The sequence below is a fragment of the Pan troglodytes genome, chromosome 9, assembly GCF_028858775.2.
Source record: "Pan troglodytes isolate AG18354 chromosome 9, NHGRI_mPanTro3-v2.0_pri, whole genome shotgun sequence".
Lineage (NCBI taxonomy): Eukaryota > Metazoa > Chordata > Mammalia > Primates > Hominidae > Pan > Pan troglodytes.
The window spans coordinates 13,723,021-13,749,853 of record NC_072407.2 but is presented as its reverse complement, the minus strand read 5'-3'; the positions used below and the strand labels follow the sequence as shown (position 1 = coordinate 13,749,853).

At 42.3% G+C, this 26,833-nt stretch overlaps 1 protein-coding gene and 1 non-coding gene across 5 annotated transcripts; both read right to left on the bottom strand.

Annotated features, from left to right (window-relative positions):
• Positions 1–4,224: 4,224 nt before the first annotated feature.
• Positions 4,225–24,007, bottom strand: WEE1 (WEE1 G2 checkpoint kinase). 4 transcript variants are annotated; one of them, XM_016920362.4, is made up of 12 exons: positions 23,286–24,007; positions 21,669–21,874; positions 21,470–21,533; positions 21,103–21,275; positions 20,493–20,614; positions 16,130–16,276; positions 12,487–12,582; positions 12,313–12,398; positions 11,227–11,397; positions 10,990–11,135; positions 9,311–9,399; positions 4,225–4,461 (listed from the first exon to the last, which is right to left on the bottom strand). In XM_016920362.4, the coding sequence occupies exons 1-12, from the start codon at positions 23,859–23,861 to the stop codon at positions 4,418–4,420; spliced, it is 1,920 nt and encodes a 639-aa protein (XP_016775851.1). In that variant the 5' UTR covers positions 23,862–24,007; the 3' UTR covers positions 4,225–4,417. The 4 variants fall into 4 exon arrangements, with proteins under 4 accessions (XP_016775851.1, XP_016775850.1, XP_016775852.1 ...); XM_016920361.4 differs by lacking the exon at positions 4,225–4,461 and having other exon boundaries at positions 8,097–9,399; XM_016920363.3 differs by lacking the exon at positions 4,225–4,461 and having other exon boundaries at positions 8,097–9,399; positions 22,387–23,288.
• Positions 19,624–19,727, bottom strand: LOC112204920 (small nucleolar RNA U13). Its single transcript, XR_002938663.1, has one exon. It is a non-coding gene; the product is annotated as a small nucleolar RNA U13 (small nucleolar RNA).
• Positions 24,008–26,833: the final 2,826 nt, after the last annotated feature.

The following is a 26,833-nucleotide window of genomic DNA, read 5'->3' as shown; positions in this document are numbered from 1 at the left end:
CAGGCTGGAGTGCAGTGGCACAATCTCAGCTCACTTCAACCTCCGCCTCCTGGGTTCAACCAATTCTCCTGTCTCAGCCTCCCAAGTAGCTGGGACTATAGGTGCATGCCACCACGCCCGGCTAATTTTTGTATTTTTTAGTAGAAACAGGGTTTCACCATATTGGTCAGGCTGGTCTCGAACTCCTGACCTCAGATGATCCACCTGCCTCAGCCTCCCAAAGTGCTGGGATTACAGGCATGAGCCACCACCGCTCCCAGCCGACAGTAGCTTTCAATAAACTATCTCTTCTCACTGCACTCTGTGACTCAGTTTGAATTCCTTCCTACACAAGATCTAAGAACCCTCTCTTGGGGTCTGGATCAAGACCCATTTTTCTGGCAACAATACAGTATCTAGATGATTTAACTCACGGCTACAAGTTTAGAAAAATATGTTGCATTAGGCAAGCTCTTTTCATTTCAAGCAACTGACTCACCTTAAAATAGCTTAAGCCAAAAGAGGAATATGTATAGGCTCACGGAACCCAACCAAGATTGGCTTCAGGGACTCACATGTTCTCAGATCTTGCCCTCCTCATTTCTCAATTCTGCTTCTGTGTTGGTTCATTCACTTCACCTGCAAATCGGCTTTTGCTATGCAGCTTGGCCTCCTTATCTTTGCCAGCAACTGGAGCATCTGCAAGGTTCCAGGAGAAACTCCATTTGGTCCAGCCCAGATCATACAGGTGCCCCTGTATTCAAGGGAGTGGTGCCCATTATTAGAAATTTGTGGGGGGAGTAGAGGATGATTATTGGACAAATCTTTGCAAGCCAGGTGACTTGCTCAATTTCTATTGACTGCATATGTTAATAACTTTTTGTTTGTTTGTTTGTTTTTGTCTGTGTGTGTGTGAGACAGGGTATTGCTCTGACATCCAGGCTGGAGTGCAGATCTTGGCTCACTGCAACTGCCGCCTCCTGGGCTCAGGTGATCCTCCCAACCTCAGCCTCCCAAGTAGCTGAGACTACAGGTGCATGCCATCACGCCTGGCTAATTTTTGTATTTTTAGTAGAGATGGGGGTTTCACTATGTTGCCCAAGCTAGTCTTGAACTCTTGAGCTCAAGTTTTTTTTTGAGATGGAGTTTTGCTCTTATTGTCCAGGCTGGAGTGCAATGGCATCATCTCAGCTCACTGCAACCTCCACCTCCAGGGTTCAAGTGATTCTCCTGCCTCAGTCTCCACAGTAGCTGGGATTACAGGCATGCACCACCATGCCCAGCTAATTTTGTATTTTGAGTAGAGACGGGGGTTTCTCCATGTTGGTCAGGCTGGTCTCAAACTCCCAACCTCAGGTGATCCACTCACCTTGGCCTCCCAAAGTGCTGGGATTACAGGCGTAAGCCACGGCGCCCGGCCCCGGCCTCAAATATTTTTTAAAAGGAAAAAGGAGTGGGAAAGCTTCAGTAATCCCACCAGTCACATAAATGACAGCTGTTGTTGGCCTTCATTCTTTTAATGCTTTAACAACAATCCCATGTGTACAATTTTGTTTGCTGGTTTTTTTTCTTACTTTATTATAACACATAAATTTCTCTAATCATAAAAACTTCTTGAAACGCTGCTTTAAATATCTATATAGTATACTCTAAAGACTCACCCAGGCTGGAGTGCAGTGGCACATTCTCAGCTCACCGAAACCTACAGCTCCCAGGTTCAGGTGATTCTTCTGTCTCAGCCTCCCAAGTAGCTGGAATTACAGCACCTGCCACCACACCTGGCTAATTTTTGTATTTTTACTAGAGGCGGGATTTCACCATGTTGGCCAGGCTGGCCTTGAACTCCTGACCTCAAATGATCCACCCATCTCGGCCTCTCAAAGTGCTGGGATTACAGGCGTGAGCCACCGCTCCTGGCCCTCTGAAGACTTTTAACCACTTCATCCAGAAGGAAAGAGGGCAGCAGCAGCAGAGTGAGGAGGCATTCCTTCTATACATGTGCCTCTGTCCTCAGTCCCCTGAGGCACTTTCAGTTCCTGGGACACAATTCCAACTTCAGAGGAGAGAGCATTAAACTGGAATTCCCCTCCCCATTTCCTGCACTTCCCAAAACTTGTCTCATTCACACTTATTCTTCCTCTGCTCCAAGCTCAGAGAACTTGCTACCAATTTGGCTAGTGGTTCAGCCAAACACTTTAGGTTGGAATCCTGATGCTGTAGCTTCGTATCCTGATGCTGTAGCTTTGTAATTGGGGAAACATTTTACCTCTCTTAAAAACCATTTGAAAAATGGGGATTTTGTCACAGAGTTCTTATGAGGATTAAATGTCATTATATATGTAAAACACTTAGCACGTAGATGATAAATAATACCAAAATCAGCAAAACCCAGGCCAGGTGCGGTGGCTCGCACCTGTAATCCCAGCACTTTGGGAGGCCTAGTCGGGCAGATCACTTGAGCCCAGGAGTTTGAGACCAGCCTGGGCAACATGGCAAAACCCTGGCTCTACCAAAAATACACAAATTAGCCAGGAGTGGTGGTGCACACTTGTGTCGCCAGCTACTTGAAAGACTGAGGCAGGAAGATCATTTGAGCCTGGGAGGTCGAGCCTGTGGTGAGCCAAAATTGGGCCACTGTACTCCAGTCTGGGCTACAAAGTGAGACCGTATCTCAGCAAAACAAAACAAAACAAAACAAAACAAAACACTCCGGCAAAACCCAAAGAAGATTCCCGTCTAATTATAGCTCTCTCCTCCCTTCCCCTTCTCTTTCAGCCATGCTTCTTGCAAATGATCTGTGCTTGCTATCTCTATTTCCTCATCTCCCATTTACATCTCAACCCATTGTAATCTGGCTGTTTCCCCGTACTGACACCGCTCACCAAATATCTTCTAATGAACTCTAGATACCTTCACAGAGCTTTGAGTCATTGTTCAATCTTTTCTGTATTAGTCACAGTTAATCAATTTCTCCTTCAAAATTCTCTTATTCTCTGTCAGATTCCATCCAGTTTTCCTAATTCTCAGTCTGCACCTTCTTTCTCTCCTTTGCTGCCTGAACACTGTCTTTTAAGTCAGGGGTTCTCAACCCCTGAATTAATGGCAAAACCCCCATGGTACCAGTTCGTGGCCTGTTAGGAACTGGGCCGCACAGCGGGAGGTGAGCAGCGGGCAAGCCAGAGAAGCTTCATCTGTTTACAGCTGCTCCCGATTGCTTGCATTATCACCTGAGCTCCACCTCCCATCAGATCAGCCGTGGCATTAGATTCTCGCAGGAGCACGAACTCTACTGTGAACTGCACATGCGAGGGATCTAGGTTGCATGCTTCTTGTAAAAGCCTAATCCGTGATGATGTGTCACTGTCTCTCATCACCCCAAGACAGGACCATCTAGTTGCAGGAAAACAAGGTCAGGGCTCCCACTGACTTACATTATGGTGAGTTGTATAATTATTTCATTACATATTATAATGTAATAATAATAGAAATAAAGTGCACAATAAATGTAATGTGCTTGAATCACCTTGAAACCATTCCCCTGCAACACCCCAACCCCAGTGAAAAAATTATCTTCCACAAAACCAGTCCCTGGTGCCCAAAAGATTGGAGATCGCCTCTTTAATTAGTATTTGTCTTCAACTTTCATATGTCTAGAAAAAGCATGATTCTTTGCTATGAGATCTGAGTTGGAATTCTGACTCTGCTACCTACTAAATTGATTTCCTAAATTATTTTACTCCCTTGAGCCTTCATACTCTCACCTGCAAAAAAGTTCCTCCTCTCCTGGATAATCATCCTAAATTGAATTGTATACCAAACCTATATTTCCAAGCTGGGTGCGGTGGCTCACACCTGTAATCCCAGCACTTTGGGAGGCTGAGGTGGGCAGATCACAAGGTCAGGAGTTCCAGACAAGCCTGGCCAACATAGTGAAACCTTGTCTCTACTAAAAATACAAAAATTAGCCGGGCATGGTGGCGGGTGCCTGTAGTCCCAGCTACTTGGGAGGCTGAGGCAGGAGAATCGCTTGAACCTGGCAGGTGGAGGTTGTGGTGAGCCAAGATTGTGCCACTGCACTGGAGCCTGGGCAACAGATCAAGACCCCGTCTCAAAAACAAAAAAACAAAAACAAGCCAAAAAAACCCTGTATTTCCCATTGGCATAATGAATTAGTAAGCATAAATTGGAATTCCAGGCCTGGAAACCTATTTCATGCCACAACTATGTCAAAAATCAGAACAAATATATGCTCTTCAAAATGTTTATTAACCATATAAAACTAAACAATGGGAACTGTGATGTAAATGTTCCTTTGAGGTATTTTTCTTCATGGGCTGGACTGGCCGAAGTTTCTTTGACTCTTAGTTTTATGAAGTTTGGACACAACATGCCATCTTTTCCTGGTGAATCTTCCTAGGGCATACATAGATATTTTTCCTTACTCCAGAGACCTTTGAATTTTGCACTGAAAATTAGGGTCACCTGCCACAAAGGAAAAAAAAAAGTTCAGTAATGTTCAGATGAATGCCTCTCAAAAGTTTTTGAATGCTAAATGTTGGGAGAGGGACAGTTTCAATGACGTCTTATTCTTCCATTTTTATAAAAATCTACTTTGCTGAGCTTCCGAGAAATGTCTAGCAATATTATCAGTTTGCAAGAGAAATTTCTAGATTCACTTACTCTGCAGTGTCTCTCAGTTTCAGTGATGCTTTTTACAGTTATACAAATACCTTCAAAAATACTGAATGAGGCAGTTTCCTCCAAATTCCTAGTTCCAGGCTTCACTTAAGATTTACATAATATCCAAAACACTTCCAAAATTCTTTTTTGATCTATCCTCCTTGTTGATTGCTTTAATTGGCCTTTGCAAATTTCACAAATAAAGATACCTTAAGAATGCAACAAATTCTGTAGCAAGCCGACTCAGAAAAAAAAATGCAACAATTTTTTTGCTCTGTTGGTCAAAAGTCAGTGAGATGCTTTGTAAAGATGAATTGGGGAAGAAGGAAAATTACTCTATTGTCAGGATGCTGCTGCTTAAGAACTGGGAGGCAGCCTGGAGCATCCCAGGACAGCTGGCATTAAACCTAGCTCTTATGAACTTTTAAAAAAATGCCATAGGGTTTTTTGTTGTTGTTGTTGTTGTTTTTTGAGACAGAGTTTCACTCAAGTTGCCCAGGCTGGAGTACAATGGCGCGATCTCGGCTCACTGCAACCTCCCCCTCACGGGTTCAAGCGATTCTCCTGCCTCAGCCTCCCGAGTAGCTGGGATTACAGGCATGGGCCACCATGCCCAGCTAGTTTTGTATTTTTAGTAGAGATGGGGTTTCTCCATGTTGGTCAGGCTGGTCTCAAACTCCTGAACTCAGGTGATCCGCCCGCCTCGTCCTCCCAAAGTGCTGGAATTACAGGCGTGAGCCACTGTGCCCGGATTTTTTTTTTTTTTTTTTTTTGAGGAGTCTCGCTCTGTTGCCCAGGCTGGAGTGTGGTGGTGTGTTCTCAGCTCACTGCAACCTCCACCTCCCGGGTTCAAGCAATTCTCTGCCTCAGCCTCCCAAGTAGCTGGAATTACAGGTATGCACCACCACGCCTGGCTAATTTTCATAGTTTTAGTAGAGATGGGGTTTCGCCATCTTGGCCAGGCTAGTCTTGAACCTCTGACCTCGTGATCCGCCCACCTTAGCCTCCCAAAGTGCTGGGATTACAGGCTCGAGCCACCGTGCCTGGCCTCAAAAAAATGCCATAGTTTCTTGACTTCCGGAACAAAGTGGAGTGAAAATCAAAGCTTGATAATGGACTCTTCAAAATACATTAGTTCATTAATTAAAGCCTACTGCTCTTGTATTCTTGGCAGGATAAAGTTAAGGCAAAAGTTTCAATTTGCAGTCAATCACAATATGTAATACCTCCTACCCAACCGCATAGTCAACATTTAAAATTTTTCTACCTTACCAAAGTCAGCTTTCCAAAAAAGAAAACTTTTATCGATGGCGAATACCTGTCTCAAATAGTAACATACCCCTGCATTTTAGTTAAGTTTTCTGGAAAAATCTTCAATGCTTCAATCTTAGCAACAAACAGAAACTGTTCAAAGTTTCAAACTGTTCAAAGAAAATCCCTATCCTCTTATTTTCTATCCACAGCAAGGTCCTACTTCAGGCCCTCCTTTCTTGTATGGTCATTATTATACAATAATCTTGAAACTAGTCTGAACATAATTCCCTGGATCTATTCTCCAATCTACCACCAGTATCTTCATAAGGTACATATAGTCTCTTGAACCTTCATTCTACCTTGCACAATCCCTCCAGCATTAGCATTTATTACATTTTATTGTCATTATATATTTACAAAAGTCTCCTCTATTTTATCCTGATTTCCTAGTGGGCAAAAACAAATTCTTACTGGTCTTTGGTCTACTACATAGTCAGCACATAGCACTCAACAAAAGTACCTTTAGTTAAATGAGTCTAACTCTCATATCAGCTTTTAGATGGCCTAAGAATTCCCTCTTCGAACACCAGATATGTTTTCCTTCTTAATCCAATATTCTTATGTGAAAATTTTACTGCAAATATTGATGAAAAACACCTGAATGTTTCTTTGAAGCTAGTGCACTGGAAAAATGCACCTTAGTGACTTAAAATGATCATAAATTAACACCATTATATATATATATAAATATATATAAATATAAATATATATAAATATATATAAATATAAATATATATAAATATAAATATATAAAAATATAAATATATATATATAATTTTTTTTTTTAAGAGACAGGTTCTTACTCTGCAACCCAGGCTGGAATGCAATGGCGGCATCGCAGGTTATCGGTGCAAGCCACAGCACCCAGCCCAATTATCGTGATCTTTTTATAGCTTTGTCATCAGTAGCTACTAAAAGGTGTGAGTTCCATGCTCCAGTTCCTATGGCTTTTTAGGTTTTATCACCCATACTCACCGGCTTTTATATCTAATTCTCCTGTCTGCACCAATTCATCTCACACCTCTAAATTTTAAGATACCATAGACTAGAAAGCTAATATAATCAAGCTTGTTAGAAATATTTATGGCAGAGGTTGGACATGATTACACACACTCATAGTCCCAGTTACTCCAGAGGCAAGAGGATCTCTTGGGCTCAGGGTCTCAAGACCAGCCTAAGCAACAATGAGACCCCATCTCTGGTTCTAATCAACATCAGAAAACGATGCCATAGAAATAACATTATCACTTCAATTTGCACTCAATTCTTTTTTGTTTTTTGTAGAGATAGGGTCTCACTGTGTTGCCCAGGTTGGTCTCAAACTCCTGGCCCCAAGCAATCCTCCTGCCTTGGCCTCCCAAAGTGGTGGGGATTACAGGCGTGAGCCAAGACGCCTGGCCTCAAATCTTAAAACCCAGCCTAGTTTAGTGAGAATTAAAATCTTCCCCACTTTAAGGGCCAGGCGCCTGTAATCCCAGCACTTTGGGAGGCCAAGGCAGGCAGATCACCTGAGGTTAGGAGTTCAAGACCAGCCTGGCCAACTTAGTGAAACCCCGTCTCTACTAAAAATACAAAAAATTAGCTGGGTGTGGTGGTGCATGCCTGTAGTCCCAGCTACGCAGGAGGCTGAGGCAGGAGAATCGCTTGATCCCAGGGGGCGGAGGTTGCATTGAGCCAAGATCGCGCCACTGTACTCCAGCCTGGGTAACAGAGCAAGACTCCATCTTAAAAACAAAAACAAAACCTCCCCACTTTAAAGTTTTCTGTGACTCAGTCCAAATCAGAAAGTTATGAATCATATTATATTCACTTAATAATTTGAAGATATTTTAAATTACATCATGCTACATTTCTAGCAAGTCACATGCATAACATGCAATGTGATATAAAAATATTAAACATTTATGACAAAATATATTCAAAGTTGATGGGTAAATTTTGCTTAAATGGCAAAATGTAGCTTTGTTCTAAAGCCCATCATGAAACAGTAAATTTCATATTCAATCAAAATGTGCCCTCTGCTTTTATAATAGTACATTATACACACTATACATTTTATAGTATAGCAATAATAGAGATAAAATATTAGAAAACAGGCATCACAAGGATTTAGACAATTAAGGTAAGCTCAGAGTGACTTTTAATATGCCAATCAATGTTAATAAAACACAAGTCAAAGACAAGTGCAAACATGTTTTAGACCAAAATTAATGAGAAAACAAACGGACAATTTTTTTCAACATCTGTTAGCCAGTATTATTAGTCAAATGGCTAATCACAGATAAAATATATTTTGTGAAAAACTCGGAATGTCAGAAGTCATTCTGGCATTTCAAACAGCTATGTACAGTATCACGAAGATCGGTTTATATACACAAATATTGAAGAGAAACCGGGCAAAACATTTAAAAACAGACTAATAATACAATCAAGTATAAAACTTGGGGGGAGACATTTAAAGAGAGTCCGGGAAGTACATTACCAGAACAAGTTACAAAACCAGTAATTATTATACTACATTAATACAGCATTCCAAAGGGGGGAAAGGTGCATTTTTCCAATGCACTAGCTTCAAAGTTCAAAGGAAAAAAAAAAAAAAAAGGCAAATAGCTGCTTTTCATCAAAAGCAGCTATACATTTCACATAATTGTTTCAAAAAGACCTATTAACAACAATGATTGTTTAATGCTACAAGTTTACAGCAAAGACAAAACTAAAATAGCAGCAAATTCACAAGGCAATACCTCCATAGAATCATCATCCCATGGTTCATGCAATGCCTACAAAGTGCTCCCAGTGGGATATACAAGTCTAATTCACAATTAAAAAAAAAAAAGAAATATAAGATGGACACACAGGTACATTGAAGGCTGAGTAGTAATGAGTCTTTTAGCATGTCCCTTTTCAAAGGGAGAGTATGTCTGTAATAAAGCCCTTGAGTACTTTTTACAGGTCACTACAGGGAAAGACACCTTTTATTACAATGCAACAGCAAACTATAAGCAGCACACCACCACAGTGGTTAACCCTGGAAAGGCTGGTGTAACATCCAACAGTGACACATCCTACAGAAGACAGACTGGTAAGATTAGATGAAAGCCTGGCATAGCAATCATCAAAATACAGCTTTCAACTGTAATTCACAATAAAAGTCCTAATCAGTAAAACTACTGACACCAATCGAGAAAGTAATTGCAAACTGGATTCTATCAGTGATTTCAACCTAGCTTCCTCTTGTCACAGTGTTCAGGGGGAGGTGGGAAAGGAGTAGCTCAGTATATAGTAAGGCTGACAGAGCGGTTCATTTTCTTTCCAATAAGTCGAGATGTTCTATTACTCTGGGTGGTGGACCTAGTGGCCATCCGGTCAGTGAAGAGTGCTCTTTCCTCAGCTGCAGCTTTTGCCATCTGTGCTTTCTTGAGTTCTCTGACATAAAAATAGAAAACAAGGTATTATTCCTAGGAAGAGATTCTAAGAAACTAACACAAACTATATTGTCAATTCGGAGATATTTGCATGCCATCATTATTCTAAGATGTAACTGAAAAATAAAACAGGAAACTGAAGCTTCTATTAAAACAACTTAAATTTATGAAATTATTTTATTTTATGCTTTTTGAATTAAAGTATCACATATACTTGAAAACAAGTAGTAAAGATGCTAGTAATGACTTTGGTTCTTATAAAATAATTTGAGCTGGATGTGGTGACTCACACCTGTAGTCTCAGCTACTCGGGAAGCTGAGGTTGGAGGATCGCTTGGGCCCAGGAGTTTGAGGCTGCAGTGAGCTATGATAGTGCCACTGCACTCCAGCCTGGGTGACAGAGCAAGACCCCATCTTTTTAAATAAATAATAATAAACAATTTCCAGACAAACCTATCCCCAGTAAAAAAAAAAATTAAAAATAAATAATTTCAAAAACTCCAATTTATATTGCGAATCTATCCTTACATAAGAGAGATGAAAGGAACACTTTATTTCCTATTTGTATGAACTATGATGGATATCAAACTAGTGGCAAGTAAACCTCTTAATATACAATTCTTATAATTTAAATATTAAATGTTAATATTAATTGTTAACATAACTTTTTCAAGTCAGTTTTATTAGGTTAAAAGCAAAATGGCTGCAATAAATCAAAAGAATTAGAAATGTGATCTGTGGTAACTTAATATTCTCCAATATTCTCTTTTTAATAACCTTTACCATTGCAACCAGCTTTTTGAAAATATCAAGTCATTAAGTCAAATATGAGAATCTTCATTCAGTATATAAAGATTTAGCCAGAAATTAAAAACATATATATGAGAATCCTCTACTAACCAAATTGGCATTAATTTCATCCTTTCATAAAATAAGAACAGAATGTTTCAAGAACAATGTTAACTTTTGGTGAGAGTCTGGGAAGAAAAGATTGGTATAGGCTCGCTTAGCTTTTACTACCATTTATGGCTTGTGGACTATCACCACTTGCAAATATATGTTAGTCTCAACATTTTTAAAGTTTGTAATTTGAAAGTTTAGAAACAACACAAATTTAATAGGTCAAATACTAATTCATGGCAGAAGTCCCCAAGCTTTCACCGTATAACAACATATCGAACTACTGGAGCCGGGTGAGGTGGCTCACTCCTATAATCCCAGCACTTTGGGAGGCCAAGAGAGGTGGATGGTTTGAGCCCAGGAGTTCAAGACCAGCCTGGGCAACATGGCAAAAACCCCATCTCTACAAAAAATATAAACATTAGCTGGGTGTTGTGGCATGCATCTGTGGCTCAGCTACTCAGGAGGCTGACATGGGTGGATAGCTTGAGCCCAGGAGGTGGAGGTTGCAATGAGTCATGATAGCACCAGTGCACTCCAGCCTGATGACAGTGAGACCCTGTCTCAAAAAACAAAAAACACAAAAAACCACTACATCCTTTGTTGACAGAAAGCTTAAATCATCTCTCATTAAAATTTGAGAATTACAGTGAATGAAAAAGCGAAAAGAAAACATAAAACCCTCACTTACTTTTGTAAAAGTGAATTTTTGAACTTTTCGGCATTCAATTCTATTCGTAATTGTTCTGCACTCTTTCTAGAAGCGGACAGCAATACTGAATGCTTTACCAGTGCCATTGCTGAAGGTCTTCTCTCTGGATCTGGGTGAATCATAACCTTAAAAAGAAAAGTAAAATGAAGGTAAAGACATGCATTTAATAAAATATAGAACCATGTCAATAAATGGCTTCATATATAAAATGCTCACTTTTAGCAACTCTGTAAATTCTTGGGAAAGCACTTGTGGTATCCGAGGTAATCTACCCTGTCTGATTTCATGCCATTGATCTCCATTTCTCGGAAGAGGTTCAGCACCAGCAGCACATACCACTGTGAGGGCAAGCGCAAAAATATCTGCTTTTGGTAGATGGGTATAATTCTGTAAAATTAAAACAATTTTTTAAAGGAATGTAAACATGGTCAAAATAAAACAAGATTACACCTCAAAGATGACTTAGGTGAAAAACAGGACTTAATCAAAGTGTCTAATACCATATTTAAGTTTGAAACCTATTCAGAGAATAAACTGCTAAATTTGAGGATGTTTATTTTTGAAATTACAAAGTAATACACACTCTTGGGGGGAAAATGCAAACACATAGATAAGAGTAAATGCCTCTTCTTTATCAACAGCCCAATTCAACTCTCAAAAGAAATCCCTCTACCTCTAGGCATTCATATGCAAACACAAAACACATAGAAACACACTGACAAGTTACACATATACGTGATAAAGCAAACATATATATGCACATATTTACAAAGAGCAATGGGATCAGACAATTACACTTTATATTTTTCTACTGATTCTATTTTCATTCAAAATTTTTATCAAGAAATACTGTCACACTCTTTTGAAACTATAGGCCATACTAATAACTATGTGCCATAATTTACTAAATCATTCTCTTATTAGTAAACACTTATTTACACTGTTCTCAACTTGTATTTGTATATGAATAGTTCTATAGGAAAAACTCCTAGAAGTGAAAATTATGAGTCAACGGGTACATGATTTTTAAATATTAATGCAATACTAATACTCTGATCTCCAAAAAGGATATGCCATTACAAAGTTCCACCAGTGGTGTATGAGAACATATTTTTTACCACAACTCCATTATAAATCTTTGCCTTCATGACTTTTTGCTTATTAAATGCCCTCAGATGATGGTTTAGATTTTATTTCCATTCTACTAGTTAACTTCAAAGTTTAATATATCTGAATTTATATTCTTCTATCAACTGCTAAGTGTTACAAAGCAAACTATGATTAAGGGAGAAGAAAAATTACCTCCTGTAAAACTTCATTTGCAAGAAAACGACTATCGCCCTCTTCAACTTGTGGACTGGAGATCCTTGTTACATGCCCAAGATCACCTAGAAGTATTGAAAAACTTACAGTGAAGAGCAAAAACAAAACAGCCTTCTCTTTATCTGAAGGTAATAATCTGGTTATCTTTCTTACCTATTTTAAATATAACTTTGTTGGATGCCCAATCATCTTCGTCTCCTTCTTCAGAGGAAGCATTTGGGATTGAGGTTCGAGATATGAAAATATTACCTGTCAAACAGTTAATTATGTAAGCCAAACTAATAATAATAAAACCAGAGTTCATAAACAAGATCATATACCAGAATCATCCATAATGCTTTTTAAAATGCCGATTCTCAAGTTCTAGCCCAAACCCATGGAATAAGCATCTCAGGGGACAGAAACCAGGGTTATATTTGCTGGGAATTTTTTTTTTTTTTTGAGACAGTGTGCTCTGTCGCCCAAGCTGGAGTGCAGTGGCATGATCTTGGCTCACTGCAACAAGGTTCAAGCAATTCTCATGCTTCAACCTCCTGAGTAGCTGGGACTACAGGCACATGCCACATCTAGCTAACTTTTATATTTTTAGTAGAGACGGGGTTTCGCTATGTTGGCCAGGCTGATCAAACTCCTGGCCTCAAGTGATCCTCCAGCTTCAGCCTCCCAAAGTGCTGGGATTACAGGCATGAGCCACCACTCTGGGCCTCTGGGAATATATTTTCCAGCCTAGCACTGATCCTAAACACTTTAAACTGGATGAGGCCCTTGTCTTCTGCACATTACCCTTCAGCAAAAAAGGTAGTATCAGTAATTTGTGAAATTCTGTGAAAGCACAAGTTTTAATGTAGCGCTATAAGGCTGGTGTGAGCAGAATGAGTCATTTAGCCAGTGAGTCTGGCTGACCATATAGCATCTACCTTGCAATATGGCTTTGTAATTCACTATTTCCTATTGTATACACATTACCTTTTTTCTTCAAATTCAGGTAAGATCATAATTAACATGAGCTTTTAGTGGCAGATTCTATTTTAATAGTTTTATCAGTATAGTATTGACCAGGTATGGTGGCTCAAGCCTGTAATCCCAGTGCTTTGAAAGGCTGAGGTAGGAGGATTACCTAAGACTTGGAATTCGAGACCAGCCTGGGCAAGATAGTGAGACCCTGTCTCTACAAAAAGAAAAAGAAAAAAATAAAAATAGCTGGGAATGGTGGTGCATGCCTGTAGTCCCAGCTACTTGTGAGTCTGAGGCAGGAGGTTCATTTGAGCCCAGGAATTCAAAGCTGCAGTGAGCTATAATTGCACCACTGCATTCTAGCCTGGGCAACAGAGTGAGACTATCTCTAAAAAATAAGGCCGGGAGTGGTGGCTCACACCTGTAATCCCAGCACTTTGGGAGGCCAAGGTGGGCGGATCACTTGAGGTCAGAAGTTCAAGACCTGCATGGCCAGCATGACAAAACCCCATCTCTACTAAAAATACAAAAATTAACTAGGCATGGTGGTGCACGCCTGTAATCCCAGCCACTAGGGAGGCTGAGGCAGGAGAATCACTTGAACCTAGGAGGCAGAGGTTGCAGTGAGCCGAGATCGCACTACTGCACTCCAGCCTGGGCAACAGAGCAAGACCCTGTCTCAAAAGAAAAACAAAAGTGTATATATATATATATATATATATATATATATATATATATATATATGCATGCGCGTAAACGCACACACACGCACAAATATATAGTATTAAATTTATGTTACATTTACTGGAGTCATCTATACATTTTACTTTCTTTATAGGACAACTTATTTTGTGATGGTATTTGTAAATTTGAAGGTTTTTTTGTTTTTTTTTTGAGACAGTCTCGCTCTGTCGCCCAGGCTGCAGTGCAGTGGTGCGATCTCAGCTCACTTCAACTTCCTCCTCCTGGGTTCAAGCAATTCTCCTGCCTCAGCCTCCAGAGTAGCTGGGACTACAGCTGCCTGCCACCACACCCAGCTAATTTTTTGTATTTTAGTAGAGACGAGGTTTCACCATGTTGTCCAGGCTGGTGGTGAACTCCCAAGCTTAGGCAATCCACCCGCCTCAGCCTCCCAAAGTGCTGGGATTACAGGCGTGAGCCACCACGCCCGGCAAATTTTTTTTTTCTTTTTTTTTTTTTGAGACGGAGTCTCACTTTGTTGCCTAGGATGGGGTGCAATGGTGCAATCTCGGCTCACTGCAACCTCCGCCTCCCGGGTTCAAGCAATTCTTCTGCCTCAGCCTCCCGAGTAACTGGGACTATAGGTGCGCACCACCACACCTGGCTAATTTTTGTAATTTTAGTAGAGACGGGGTTTCATCATATTGGCCAGGCTGGTCTCGAACTCCTGCCTCGTGATCTGCCTGCCTCGGCCTGCCAGAGTGCTGGGATTACAGGCGTCAGCCACTGCACCTGGTCTAAATTTGAAGATTTTTAAACTTCACATCCCTTAATATTTTCAACTTTTATACCTTATAAGGGTCTATTATATTTGTCTAACACTTTATATGAGTACAGCTATTCCTTAAGAATTCACATTTACTGCCTTAAATTCAAATATATATTTTGTCTTTTGAAAATAAAAAACATGCTGGGCACAGTGGCTTACGCCTGTAATCTCAGCACTTTGGGAGGCCACGGTGGGCAGATCACAAGGTCAGGAGTTCAAGACCAGCTTAGCCAACATGGTGAAACCCCTGTCTCTACTAAAAATACAAAAAATTAGCCGGGCATGATGGTGTGTGCCTGTAATCCCAGCTACTCGGGAGGCGGAGGCAGGAGAATCGCTTGAACGTGGGAGGCAGAGGTTACGGAGAGCTGAGGCTGCGCCACTGCACTCCAGCCTGGGCAACAGAGCGAGACTCCATCTCAAAAAAAGAAAAAAAGAAAGAAAAGAAAAAACTTTAGTGACTTGTTAACATACACATATGAAATTCTAGCATATAACTCATAAAGTTGTACAAAATGACTTAAATTCTCACAAATCAACACATTTCCAAAGATTAATAAAACCTCACTAAATTCATCTAGCCTAAGATGCTTAACTTGAATCCATAATCCTTAGTTATAACTTTCAATTTATAGGAAATATAGGAGAAAAAGGAACAAGCTAAATGATACAAGAAGCAACTAGTCAAATCCAGAAAAAGGGATAGCTTGCAAGATAAGTGTATATTATTTTTACAAAGCAGAGGATGGGTTCTGAAAAAGAAAAACTGATATAACCAGATGCAGTGCATGATCCTTAAGTAGATACTAATTTGAACAAATCAACTATTAAGGACTTGAGTCAACTGGGGAAATTTTAATATGGTCTGGCCTAGTGGAAGAGTGGGGCTTTAAACACAGATTTTTAGTGCCCTCATTAGTATCCCACCTGTAGTTCCTGTAAGATGCAGCAAAAATTTCTGGCTTTTAATAAAAATGAATTTATCTGGGCATGGTGGCACATGCCTATAGTCCCGGCTACTCGGAAGACTGAGGTGGGATGACTGCTTGAGCACGGGATGGGGAGGTTGCAGTGAGTGGAGATGGTGCCACTGCATTCCGGCCTGGGCCACAGAATGAGACACTGTCTCAAAAAAGTTTATCTCAAATTTTGGGGATTAACAAGGGAAGAGATGAATAGAAATCATAAAACAATATTGGTAAGTGGATCTAAGGCCTTTTAAAACTAACAATGAGAAAACATAAGATATATATTTTTTCAATGTTGTCATAATGAAGTAATTTATTCTCTATAACCCCAAAGAACACAGGTCAGAAGATCTGCAATACTTACTAGGTTTTATATCCATGTGAACCAAAGACATTGAATGAATATACCTCAAGCCTCGGCCAACTTGCAAAAGGAGATCCTTCAACTCTGCTTCTTTAAAGTAACTCATGATTCTGTAGTTTTCACTTATAGCATCAGCTAAACTTCCACCTAACAAAGATAGAAAATATTAGCATTTTCTTCTTTCTGAAATATTTTCTTTCTTCCATCTTTACCAAATGAGTCTCAACCAACCAATCTCAACCAAGAAAGTGTTATTTTATAGGACCTTCTCCCTTCAACCTGCTTGTGAAATCAAAATTTTATTGTTTTTTCAATAGGTAATACATTTGCATGGGTACAAAATAAAATGTAAAGTCTCTCTCTCAATCATACACCTCAGCAACCCACCTGTTTCTTTCTCAGGGTAAACCAGTATTATCAGGTTGGGTTTTTTTTTGTTTGTTTTTGTTTTTAATTTATAAGAGACAGGGTCTATCTATGTTGCCCAGCTGGAATCCAGTGGCTATTCACAGGCTTGATCCCACTACTTATCAGCATAGGAGTTTTGACTTGTGCTGTTTCCAACCTAGGCCAGTTTACCCCTCTTTAGGCAACCTGGTAGTGCCCCACTCCACAGAGGTCACCATACTGATGCTCAACTTAGATCGGCATAGTGCACTACAGCCTAGAATTCCCAAACCCAAATTCAAATTCCCTGCTTCAGACTCCCAAGCAGCTGGGACTACAGGCACTGCCACCACACCCAGCTCAGGTCTATGTATTCTTTTCAACTTTTTGCATAAATAACAGCATATGTTCATTATCTTAAAGATCACTCTATACCAATATACAAAGACAACCCATTTCTTCTTGTCTTTATAGAATTCTATTGTATAATTGAATAGAAACGCATTTATTGGCTGGGCACAGTGGCTCACACCTGTAATCCCAGCACTGTGGGAGGCCAAGGCAGGTAGATCACGAGGTCAGGAGTTCGAGACCATGCAGGCCAACATGGCGAAACCCCGTTTCTACTAAAAATACAAAAATTAGCTGGGTGTGGTGGCATGCACCTGTAATCCCAGCTACTCAGAAGGCAGGAGAATTGCTTGAACCTGGGAGGCGGAGGTTGCAGTGAGCCGATATCGGGCCATTGCACTCCAGCCTGGTGACAGAGTGAGACTCAGTCCCAAAAAAAAAAAAAAAAAGAAAGAAATGCATTTATCAGTCCCTCATTTGATGGACATTTTAAAATTATTTCCAAGCCTTTGCTATTACATACTATGGCCTAATAAATAACCTTGTACATTGGTAATTTCACATACATTTAGTATATCACCTAGAAGCCAAATTGCTGGGTTAAAGGGTATGCACATTTGTAATATATGGAGATGGTGTGTTTTACACACACACACACACACACACACACACACTTCTCCATAGAGAAGGCTGTACCAATATATATGCCCATTGTCAATGCATGAGAATACCTGTTTCCCCATACCCTTGACAAGTCTATAAATGTTATAGGTAAAAAGACAGTATTTTAGTATAGTTTTAATTTATACTACTCTTACTATGAATGAGACCATAACCTGCTTTTATAGAATCAGTTAAATCAATCAGTTAATTTGTTCATATTTTTTCAAACTTTTAAAGTTTGTATTTCATCTCAAAGGCAATGAGGAATTGTTTTAAATATCTTCTGTTTAAGGCTTAGGAATAAAAAAATCAGAGCTGGGTACTAAAATTAGGAAGGTCAATGATGTATTAGTCAGAAAAGGAGGTCCTATAATTTAAATAAGAAAATAACATAACGTCAAATGTGTTTTTAAAATAAATTATACATCTCGGTATCTTAGTCTTAAGTATGTTCTCCTTACTTGTACAAATCTTGAACTGAGGGAGGGGAAAGAGTGCTCTAGAAGGGAGCAAACCAATAACGCTGTCAGACAAGATAGGCTAAGTCCTAGATCAAATGTGCTATGAAAGAATATGGCTAATTCTCTTTTTTAGCAGGTCCAGCAACCATAGCTGTGCCAATTTCTTCTCTTATTGCTAGAAGGGCAAGAAAGGTGATGAGAGCAAAACAGGTTCTGACATTTCAGGTTCTCTTTCCCTATCCATCAATATTTTTCTACACTTGTTTATACAGGTTAATTCCAATCTATCACCAAACCAAGATAAAAGGCTTATAATGCAAATGAATAAGATAATAAGGAAATTAAATCACAATAAAGGGAATCAGTTACTCATGTACAAATAAATAACAGAATCCTTTTCCAGTGAAACTGTGGAAAAGATGTGAAGATGAGCCCTATTGGTATATTCAAAGCTTTATGTGCAGAGAGGAATGGTGGACACAGGAAACAAAAGAGATCACAAATGCATCCAGATAGTTGTATTTTCTTTTATCTAAGTAGGACAAATAGCCACACAAAGAGGCAGTCCTGCTTCATGCAGGACTATTTATTTTCTTCAAGAGTTTTATATTGCTTTAAGAGGCCGAGGCAGGTGGATCACGAGGTCAGGGTTCAAGACCAGCCTGGCCAACATGGTGAAACCCCGTCTCTACTAAAAATACAAAAATTAGCTGGGAGTGGTGGCGCGCATCTGTAATCCCAGCTACTCAAAAGGCTGAGGCAGGAGAATCGCTTGAACCCTGGAGGCAAAGGTTGCAGTGAGCAGAGATTGCGCCATTGCACTCCAGCCTGGGCGACAGAGCAAGGCTCTGTCTCAAAAATAAATAAATAAATAAATAAATAAAAACTTATTTTCAATAGATTATTTTATAATCTAACATTACAGGACAAGGTTTTTGTAATCTGAGAGGGCAGCAAGACTACTCACTCAGTTCCCTATCTCCCAGGCCCACGTGAGTTTTCTCAGAATCATCTGATTTACACAACCATGTATTGGTAGGTTGCTACATATTTGACATTCCTAGACTACTAATGAACTATTCTGTTAAGAGAACTATTCACATCAACAAGGTGAGAAAGAGAAAGAAGGAAACTGAAAAGAGATGGTGTCTAGCAAATATCAAATGGAGATGACATTGTGGTCAAGTTGTTCTAGGTTAAATGCAATACCTGAAAAATGAAGGTTAAGAAATAGAATAATCCATAAGGTTGTGATAGTTACATAAATATTTTGATGGTATGAATAGAAACATTTCAAGAGCTGTGTGAAAAAAACTAGCAGCAAGGCTGTATACTAGACACTCAAGTTCTTTCAAGTGTGGAGAACTTTATTAAATAATGAGGAATCAGGTTTGAAAAATGGATCTTTTACTTCTGTTTTGTTCACTGTTTTTAAATATGGGGAACCTGAATCCATACCTACACCACTTATTTATTTACAAGTTATGAGATAACTGGTCTTGTTTATTTAAGGAATAATAAGAATCAACAAAAATAAATTTTGTTATCTCCTCTCAAGTGTTCACTAAACTCTAAATTGTCTATATTCACAGAAGATATACAGAAATAGAAACAAACTACAGATATTTTTCATTTCAGACTGGTAATGTGCTGATGTCGTAACAAGGTTTGAGGGAGGCACATTTCACACTTGAGTATGAAAACCCAATCATCACGCTTATAAACTACAAAAGTGTTGAGAAATAATCCATAAAAGATTTGGTGTATAATAATGACAGACGTCCATAAGAACCAGAATTCTGACCAAGACTTTGGTAAAGGTTTTTAATAGAAAAGGAGAGACATAAGTCGGCCCTTGAAGGACTTACCGAAACTCAAAGCTATACAAGACATCCAAACTTGAATCTATACATGCCTGTTCTGTTTCATCCTTAGGGGAGAGGAGGGAGAGACGACAAGCTAGAGAACTAAAAGAACGTTAACATAATAAAGCGTTAGTGGGTTCTAGGGTAGACTAGGTTGGATACGTGGGAGTAGGGCCGGACTACAGAATGCTTAAAGAAACAGCTGAATTTAGATCAACAGAGACTCACTGACTAACAAACATCGGTTTTAGCAGCACACCACGTGAAATGGAAATAGAAGACTAGACACAGGAAGAATCTATTCAACTTAACATTTCATAATACTATATGCTTCACACACTATGCTAGGTACTACGGACACCAAAATATATGTGTCGAGGCCATTGTCTTGTCAAAAAGTTCAGTTGGAGTGACAAGCACATAAATAGTATGCAAAGTTCTACTACTGAGATATGTACAAGGTGCTTCAGAAAGGACAAGGTTTTTAACCTTGTACTTGAAATTTATGTTAGGCCTCTGATCTTTAAATTTATAAAAGATAAAAGTGACAGAAATAGAGCAAGATTTTAGATAACCATAAATATTTCCTCGATGTTCATTTTCTCAAGCTCACAAGAAAACCATTACATCACTCACCATTACAATATTCATTCTGTATAAGCATATGATCATCTTCTGCCCACGCAGAGAAATATCGAACTACATGAGAATGCTGTCCAAGCACTGCATGAGCATATACTTCTCTCAAAGCGTTCTGCCTAGAAGAAATTTGAGATTAATAGAATGGTAAATAATTTTCACTCAAGCTTAAACTGAATTAATTTATCTGAAACTTCATACAATAAATTTTTGTTATCTATTGTTATGCTAAAAAGCAACTTGCTTAAGAGAGAAGGGGTTTAGACTTGTAAGAGATTTTTCCAAAGGCAGATTCCATTAAAGAAGATTTATCAGAAAGAAGAAATGTTGCTTGCCCTAGGACTCAGGTAAGACTAAACTCCATTTTACTGTGAGTTCATGGATGCTGACTAGAAATAAGAAATTTAAGTTAGGTTCCAAAATCAGACTACTCATATTATTCAACAAGTCCAATAAGAACTGATGGTATTAAGTGAAAAGGACCTGATTAAATCATTACAGCTTCTCAAAAGTTAGAGATGGAATTCAGTGTTTGACCAGCTGAAACCTTAATGTTAGTAACACCATAGGGGACAAAAGAGCAAAAGACAAAATGTGTAATACATACTCATCAACAGAGCCGGCCAATGGCTTTTTTGATCGCTTAATGGCATAAATGCATCCATCCAGCCTCTTCACGCACTTAAATACAGAACCAAATTCTCCAGAGCCAATTTTCTCTAGCTCATGAAATTCTGTTGTATACCGGGACTTCATATTGCTTTCAGTAATTGTAATTCTCTGTAATAAAAAGTGTTTCCATATATGTAATACAAATATACGAAAACAATTATTTTTTGCTATGGTGATAGGGCTATGTGTGAAATTTAAAAACCATTCTACCTTATGTGTTAATGCTTATTTAACATATTCATAGCATGCCTTAAGTGGTAGAAAAGTAAATTTCAAAAAAATAAAAATAAAAAGCTATTTACCTTAGCAGGTCTCGTTTCATCTTCAAGCTCATAATCACTGGCTTCCATGTCTTCACCACAGGAACTAAAAAAAATGTATTTTTCTATCAATATATCGGACAGATACATCCATGCCATTAAATAGGAACTAAATTTTGATAAGTATACCAAACCAATCTTAGGTTATTTGGAGAACCAAATTGTTAAATAAACGACTTACTCATTCCAATACGTTCTCTTTCTACGACGACACTGTCCTGAGGAATGAAGCAACAAAGAATCCGGAGTAAAAGGATTAATATTCACTTGAGGAGTCTGTCGCACATCAAATTCCCTTTTTCCTGATTTTTCTGTATCCATGAAGAGAGAACTACCCCGGAGTTTAACAGAGCTGGAATCAATTCCTCGAGCTTTGGAGAGCAAACTCTAGGGAAAGAAAAATACAAATACAATTTTTAGGATCCAAGTCCTATAGTCAGCCTTCTCAACCTAACCTTCAACGAGCCTTTCATAGGGCTGAATGCGTAGGTGAAAGCAACACACAAGCCTTTGTTAGAGTTCAAGCAAAATAAATTGCGGCTAATTTAGGAAGACTGAAGCTGGGTATTAACTATCTTTTCTTGAAAAAAATAGCCAAGTAAAATCTGCCTCTAACCCTAAAAAGAATATAAATGCGGCCTAAAACTAAGTTCATTCTAGTGGCTAAAAGTTAACAAATTCTTTCAACCCATCCAAAAACAGAAAGCAGTCTGAGAGCCCCATAAAATCTCCCCTCCCGCATCTAGATAGGGCTTCGATAGCCACCTCCGCTGGACTCCTCCCCTCACTTCCAGAGGGATTTTGCCTTGAGCAAGTCGGCCAATAAACAGTAAAGCTCAAAAGCACACAGATTGCCTAGGCTGATGACAAACAGTACATTGAAAACAAAACAAACTCACTTGAAAAGGTGCGTCTTCCATGTTAACCTTACAAATGCGAGGCTTGTCTTAATCTCTGGAAGTATCAGCTTTAAAATCTGCAGTTTTAAAAGTGGTAATCTGCACAGTACTCGAAGGCCATTCAAAACACAGGTGCTGAACACCTCCTTCTTTAAGATACCTTATCTACGGTAGGATGTTCCTAATCACACGGAGGCCGGCCAAACTCTGGGCACCGCAAACCCACGATAAAAACAAATGCTAGGCCAAGACCTTGTCCAGAAAGAGGCCTCAGTGCTACCTGGACTTACGGATGAGTCTGCAGGACTGGAAATGCTTGGAAGGCCAGCCTGTACTCCCAAGTCCAAGCGTAGTCTCCCTGCATGCCCCAGACCTCTCCCCCATCCACGCCACACGACACGGCACGATCAGGGCAGGACAATTATTTTTCTTTAAACTCCTTCTGCCCGCGCCGCCCAAATTACAGGCCCGATCGCCGCGTTTAAAAGGCATCATACGGCTCGGGAGTGTCAGGCGGCCGGGCCAGCACCCTCCAGCGTCCTCGCAAACCGCGTTATCGGTGCGCACTCGGGGCCGACACGCTCGGGGCGGCCCGGACTCAACAGGCGGCAAATCCTTGGCCACCTGGACGGGCCGATCGGCCCCTTTGTAAGATGAAGTTCCCGACGAGGCCCATTGTTCGGTTACATAATCTCAACGGACAACCTCGGGGCAGGGCCAAAAACAAGGGCTGCCAACTCTGGGGGGCGGCGCAGGCAAGCGAGGGGGGAGCGGCCGGCCGGTGATGTAACCGAAGCCGGGCAGCGGCGCTGGGCTCCGGCGCCGCGGCCTTTTTAAAAGGCTGGGTCGGCGCGGGCCCGGGGCCCCGGCCGCTGGGTGCCCGCGCCCGCCGCTCTCACCTTGGGCGTGTGCGGGGTGTCGAAGAGTCGCAGCTTGCGGAAGGTCTTGTGCGGCGGGGTGCCCGGGTGGTCCGGCCGCGGCGAGCGGCGGCCTTCGCCCGCCCGGCGCGCCCCGCAACCCCGCGGCGACGCATCTCCGGGGCCGCCGCAGCGCACCGGCGAGAAAGAGCTACCCAGGAAGTAGGGGGCCGCCGGCGACTTGACCGGCGACGAGGAGCCGAAGCCCTCCTCCTCCCACGAGTCGCCCTCCGCCCCACCGCCCGCCTCGTCCGCGCCCGGGCAGGCGCCGGGCAGCAACAGGTCCTCCTCCAGCTCGCCGGGGCTCCCGGGGGTCGGCCCGGGCGAGCGGCGGCGCTCGGGCCCGGGCTCCGTGGGGCTCCGCGCGGGCGGCAGCGGCGAGTCGGGCTCTTGAAAGGCCGAGTCCTCCCCGGTGCTGTGGCCGCTGCCCTCCTCCTCCTCTTCTTCTTCTTCCTCCTCACAGTCGCTGCAAGGCGAGAAGATCAGCTTCTGCCGCAAGGTGCAGGCCGCCCCGGCGCGGCGGGGTGGCGGCGGCTGCTGTCGACTCAGGAAGCTCATCGCGGCCCTGGGGACGGGGCCGAGGACAGGAGAGCGGAGGCCTGCGGGGTCCAGGACACGGCGGGCCCGGGGGCGGGTCCGCCACGTGCGGCTGGGCGCGCCTAGTCGCAGTCACGGCGTCTCTGCGCGGCGGCGGCGGCCTGCGGTCCGGGGCGCTCGGGCCGCGGACGGTGGCGGCAGCGGCGGCGCGGACTTTCCGGCGGAGGCGGGGCGGCCCGAGCACCGAGGCTGAGGTCTCCTCAGGTCCAGTCTCAGGTTCGGGTTCCGCGGCTTCCCGCGACCGTTAACCACGTGAGTGCCCAGTCCACCAATCCCAGCGCAGCTCCGGGTTTGAAAAAAAAAGGAGGGCGCGACGTAGCCCGCGGGGGAAGGACCAGCTACGCGATTTTGGCGGGAACCCGCTGGCTCCACCCCCGGCTCGGCGCCAGCCAAGTCTGGGCGGGCTGTGGTGTTCCGGGCCTATGAGCGAGCCTGGGGCGGCGGGGGGCCCGGCCCGGCACCGCCCGAACACCGCCCGGACGGGGCTGGGCCTTCTGGGAGGGGCAAAAGAGAGCTGGATTCGCCTAAGCCGACCCGAAAGCCGGCCTGGACGCAGCCCCCTCGCTGCTCCTCCGGTGCTGGGGGATCTGAAGAGGGGCAGGCGGCCGGGCAGCGCCTCCGGGTCTCTGCGAGCTGGGAAGAGCCAGGGACCGAATGGCCTTCGGCCGCTGCCCTCGGAGGCCACTTCTTGCCCCTCGTCCCCTGGGGCGAGCCACTGGGGCGGAGTGGGCGTGGCAGTGGGCAGCCACATTCCGGGTCGAGGTCTGAGCCGGAAATGGTGACTCGGGCCTCCGGACCTTTCTGAACTGCGGGAGCCGATGTGCTTAGGCTGGACACTGGCTGGGAGGAGGCCTCCGAGCCCCATTATTTCCCCGGGGTGGGTGACTGTTAGGGGCGGGTGTCAGCACAGCGAGAAGAGCTCTCCCAAGCAGGGGTCCACCTCTGCCGACCTTGTCCGCGGCCAAAAGAAACAGCAGCACAGTTGCCCACCACGAAACCAAGTGCCCAGCACACGATCTCCGTGTTTACATTTGTTCGCCAGCACGTAGGCATGCGTTGGCAAAACCGATTGGCCCGGCTCGCGGCAAACTCAAACGCAATTTTAAAAAATTTCCCTAGTGCTTCGTTAAACTGATTTAATCTGTCCCTTAATGCACTTACACGTTCCTTCCAATTTTCTTTTTTCTTTCTTTCTTTCTTTCTTTTTTTTTTTTTTCTGAGACGGGGTCTTGCTCTGTCACCCAGGCTGGAGTGCAGTGGCACGATCTCGGCTCACTACAACCTGCAACCTCCGCCTTTAGAGTTCAAGCGATTCTCATGCCTCAGCCACCCGAGTAGCTGGGATTACAGGCGGCCGCCACCACACATGGCTAATTTTTGTATTTTTAGTAGAGACGAACTTCCCAATGTTGGCCAGGCTGGTCTCCAACTCCTGATCTCAAGTGATCGCCTCGGCCTCTCAAAGTGCTGGAATTACAGACGTGAACCACCGCTCCCGGCCTCTTCCACTTTTCTGTTGTAAATAACCCCGTGGTGTATATGCTTCTTTCTCCATGTTTTTTGTTTTGTTTGTTTTTTTTTCGACACGGAGTCTCGCTCTGTCGCCCAGGCTGGAGTGCAGTGGCGCGATCTCGGCTCACTGCAGCCCCCACCTCCCGGGTTCTCGGGTTCCAGCGATTCTCCTGTCTCCCGGGTAGCTGGTATTACAAGCACATACCAGGCCTGGCCAATTTTTGTATTTTTACAAAATGCAAAATACGGAGTTTCACCATGTTGGCAGGCTGGTCTCAAACTCCTGACCTCAGGTGATCCGCCCGCCTCGGCCTCCCAAAGTGCTAGAATTACAGGCGTAAGCCACCGCGCCTGGCCTTTTTAAAATATTCTTTTGGCTACCTCCCTGGAGTTAGAATTCCTCAGTCAAAGGATATAAACTGGCAAACTCCCCCTCCAGAAACACAATACATTCTCACTAGCGGTGGATTAGAGCACACTCTGTGAATTCAGGACATCAGTGGATGTTCATTGATGTGGTTTTGTTGTTTTGATTCATATTGTTGAACAGTTGTCATGGGTTTAATGATAATTTACATTTATTTCTATTGCCTATTTTTCTTATTGTTAGCACTTTATGCATATTAACACTTTGTCATATATGTTGTTCTAATGCTTTTCAAAGGCTAAATAAACTCAAGCTGAATTTTTCTTGAAACACACGGTAGTACTTAACACATCAAATCGGGAATTTCCTGAGATCACACAACTGAAGACACAGTGAAGGATCAACAGCTGTCTTTTCTCCTAACATTTGCTAACTGGTGTATAAATGTGTTTTTCATATGGTCATGCAAACTTAATTTTAAGCTCTTGGAGGACAAGAATTCTAGACTTGTAGAAGGAGAGTTAGTCAATGATCCACAGTGGCCAAAGCCAAGGAGTGATTTTCAGAACCCTTGCTCCAACACTTCCCCTCCTGCCACTCCTTTTTTTAAAATTTTTATTTTTTGAGACAGGGTCTCACTCTGTCCACCCTGTCTCAAAGTGGAGTACAGTGGTGCAATCACGGCTCTGTAGCCTCGATCTCCCCAGGCTCAAGAGATCCTCCCACCTCACCCTCCCAAATAGCTGGGACTAATGATGTGTGCTACCACGCCCAGCTAATTTTTGCATTTTTAGTAGAGACTCTGTTTCACATGTTGCCCAGGCTGGTCTAGAACTCCTGGGCTCAAGCAATCTGCCCGTCTCCGTCTCCCAAAGTGCTGGAATTACAGGCATGAGCCACCATATTGCCCAGGCTGTGGGCCCCCTCCTGCCACTCCTGATGACAAATGTAATTATTTGATATAATTGACATTTTCTCAATTTATTATGAAGCATAAATAAAGAACCCTACTTTTATCGATCTGTAACATAAACTGCATGTGAAAATAGTGTGC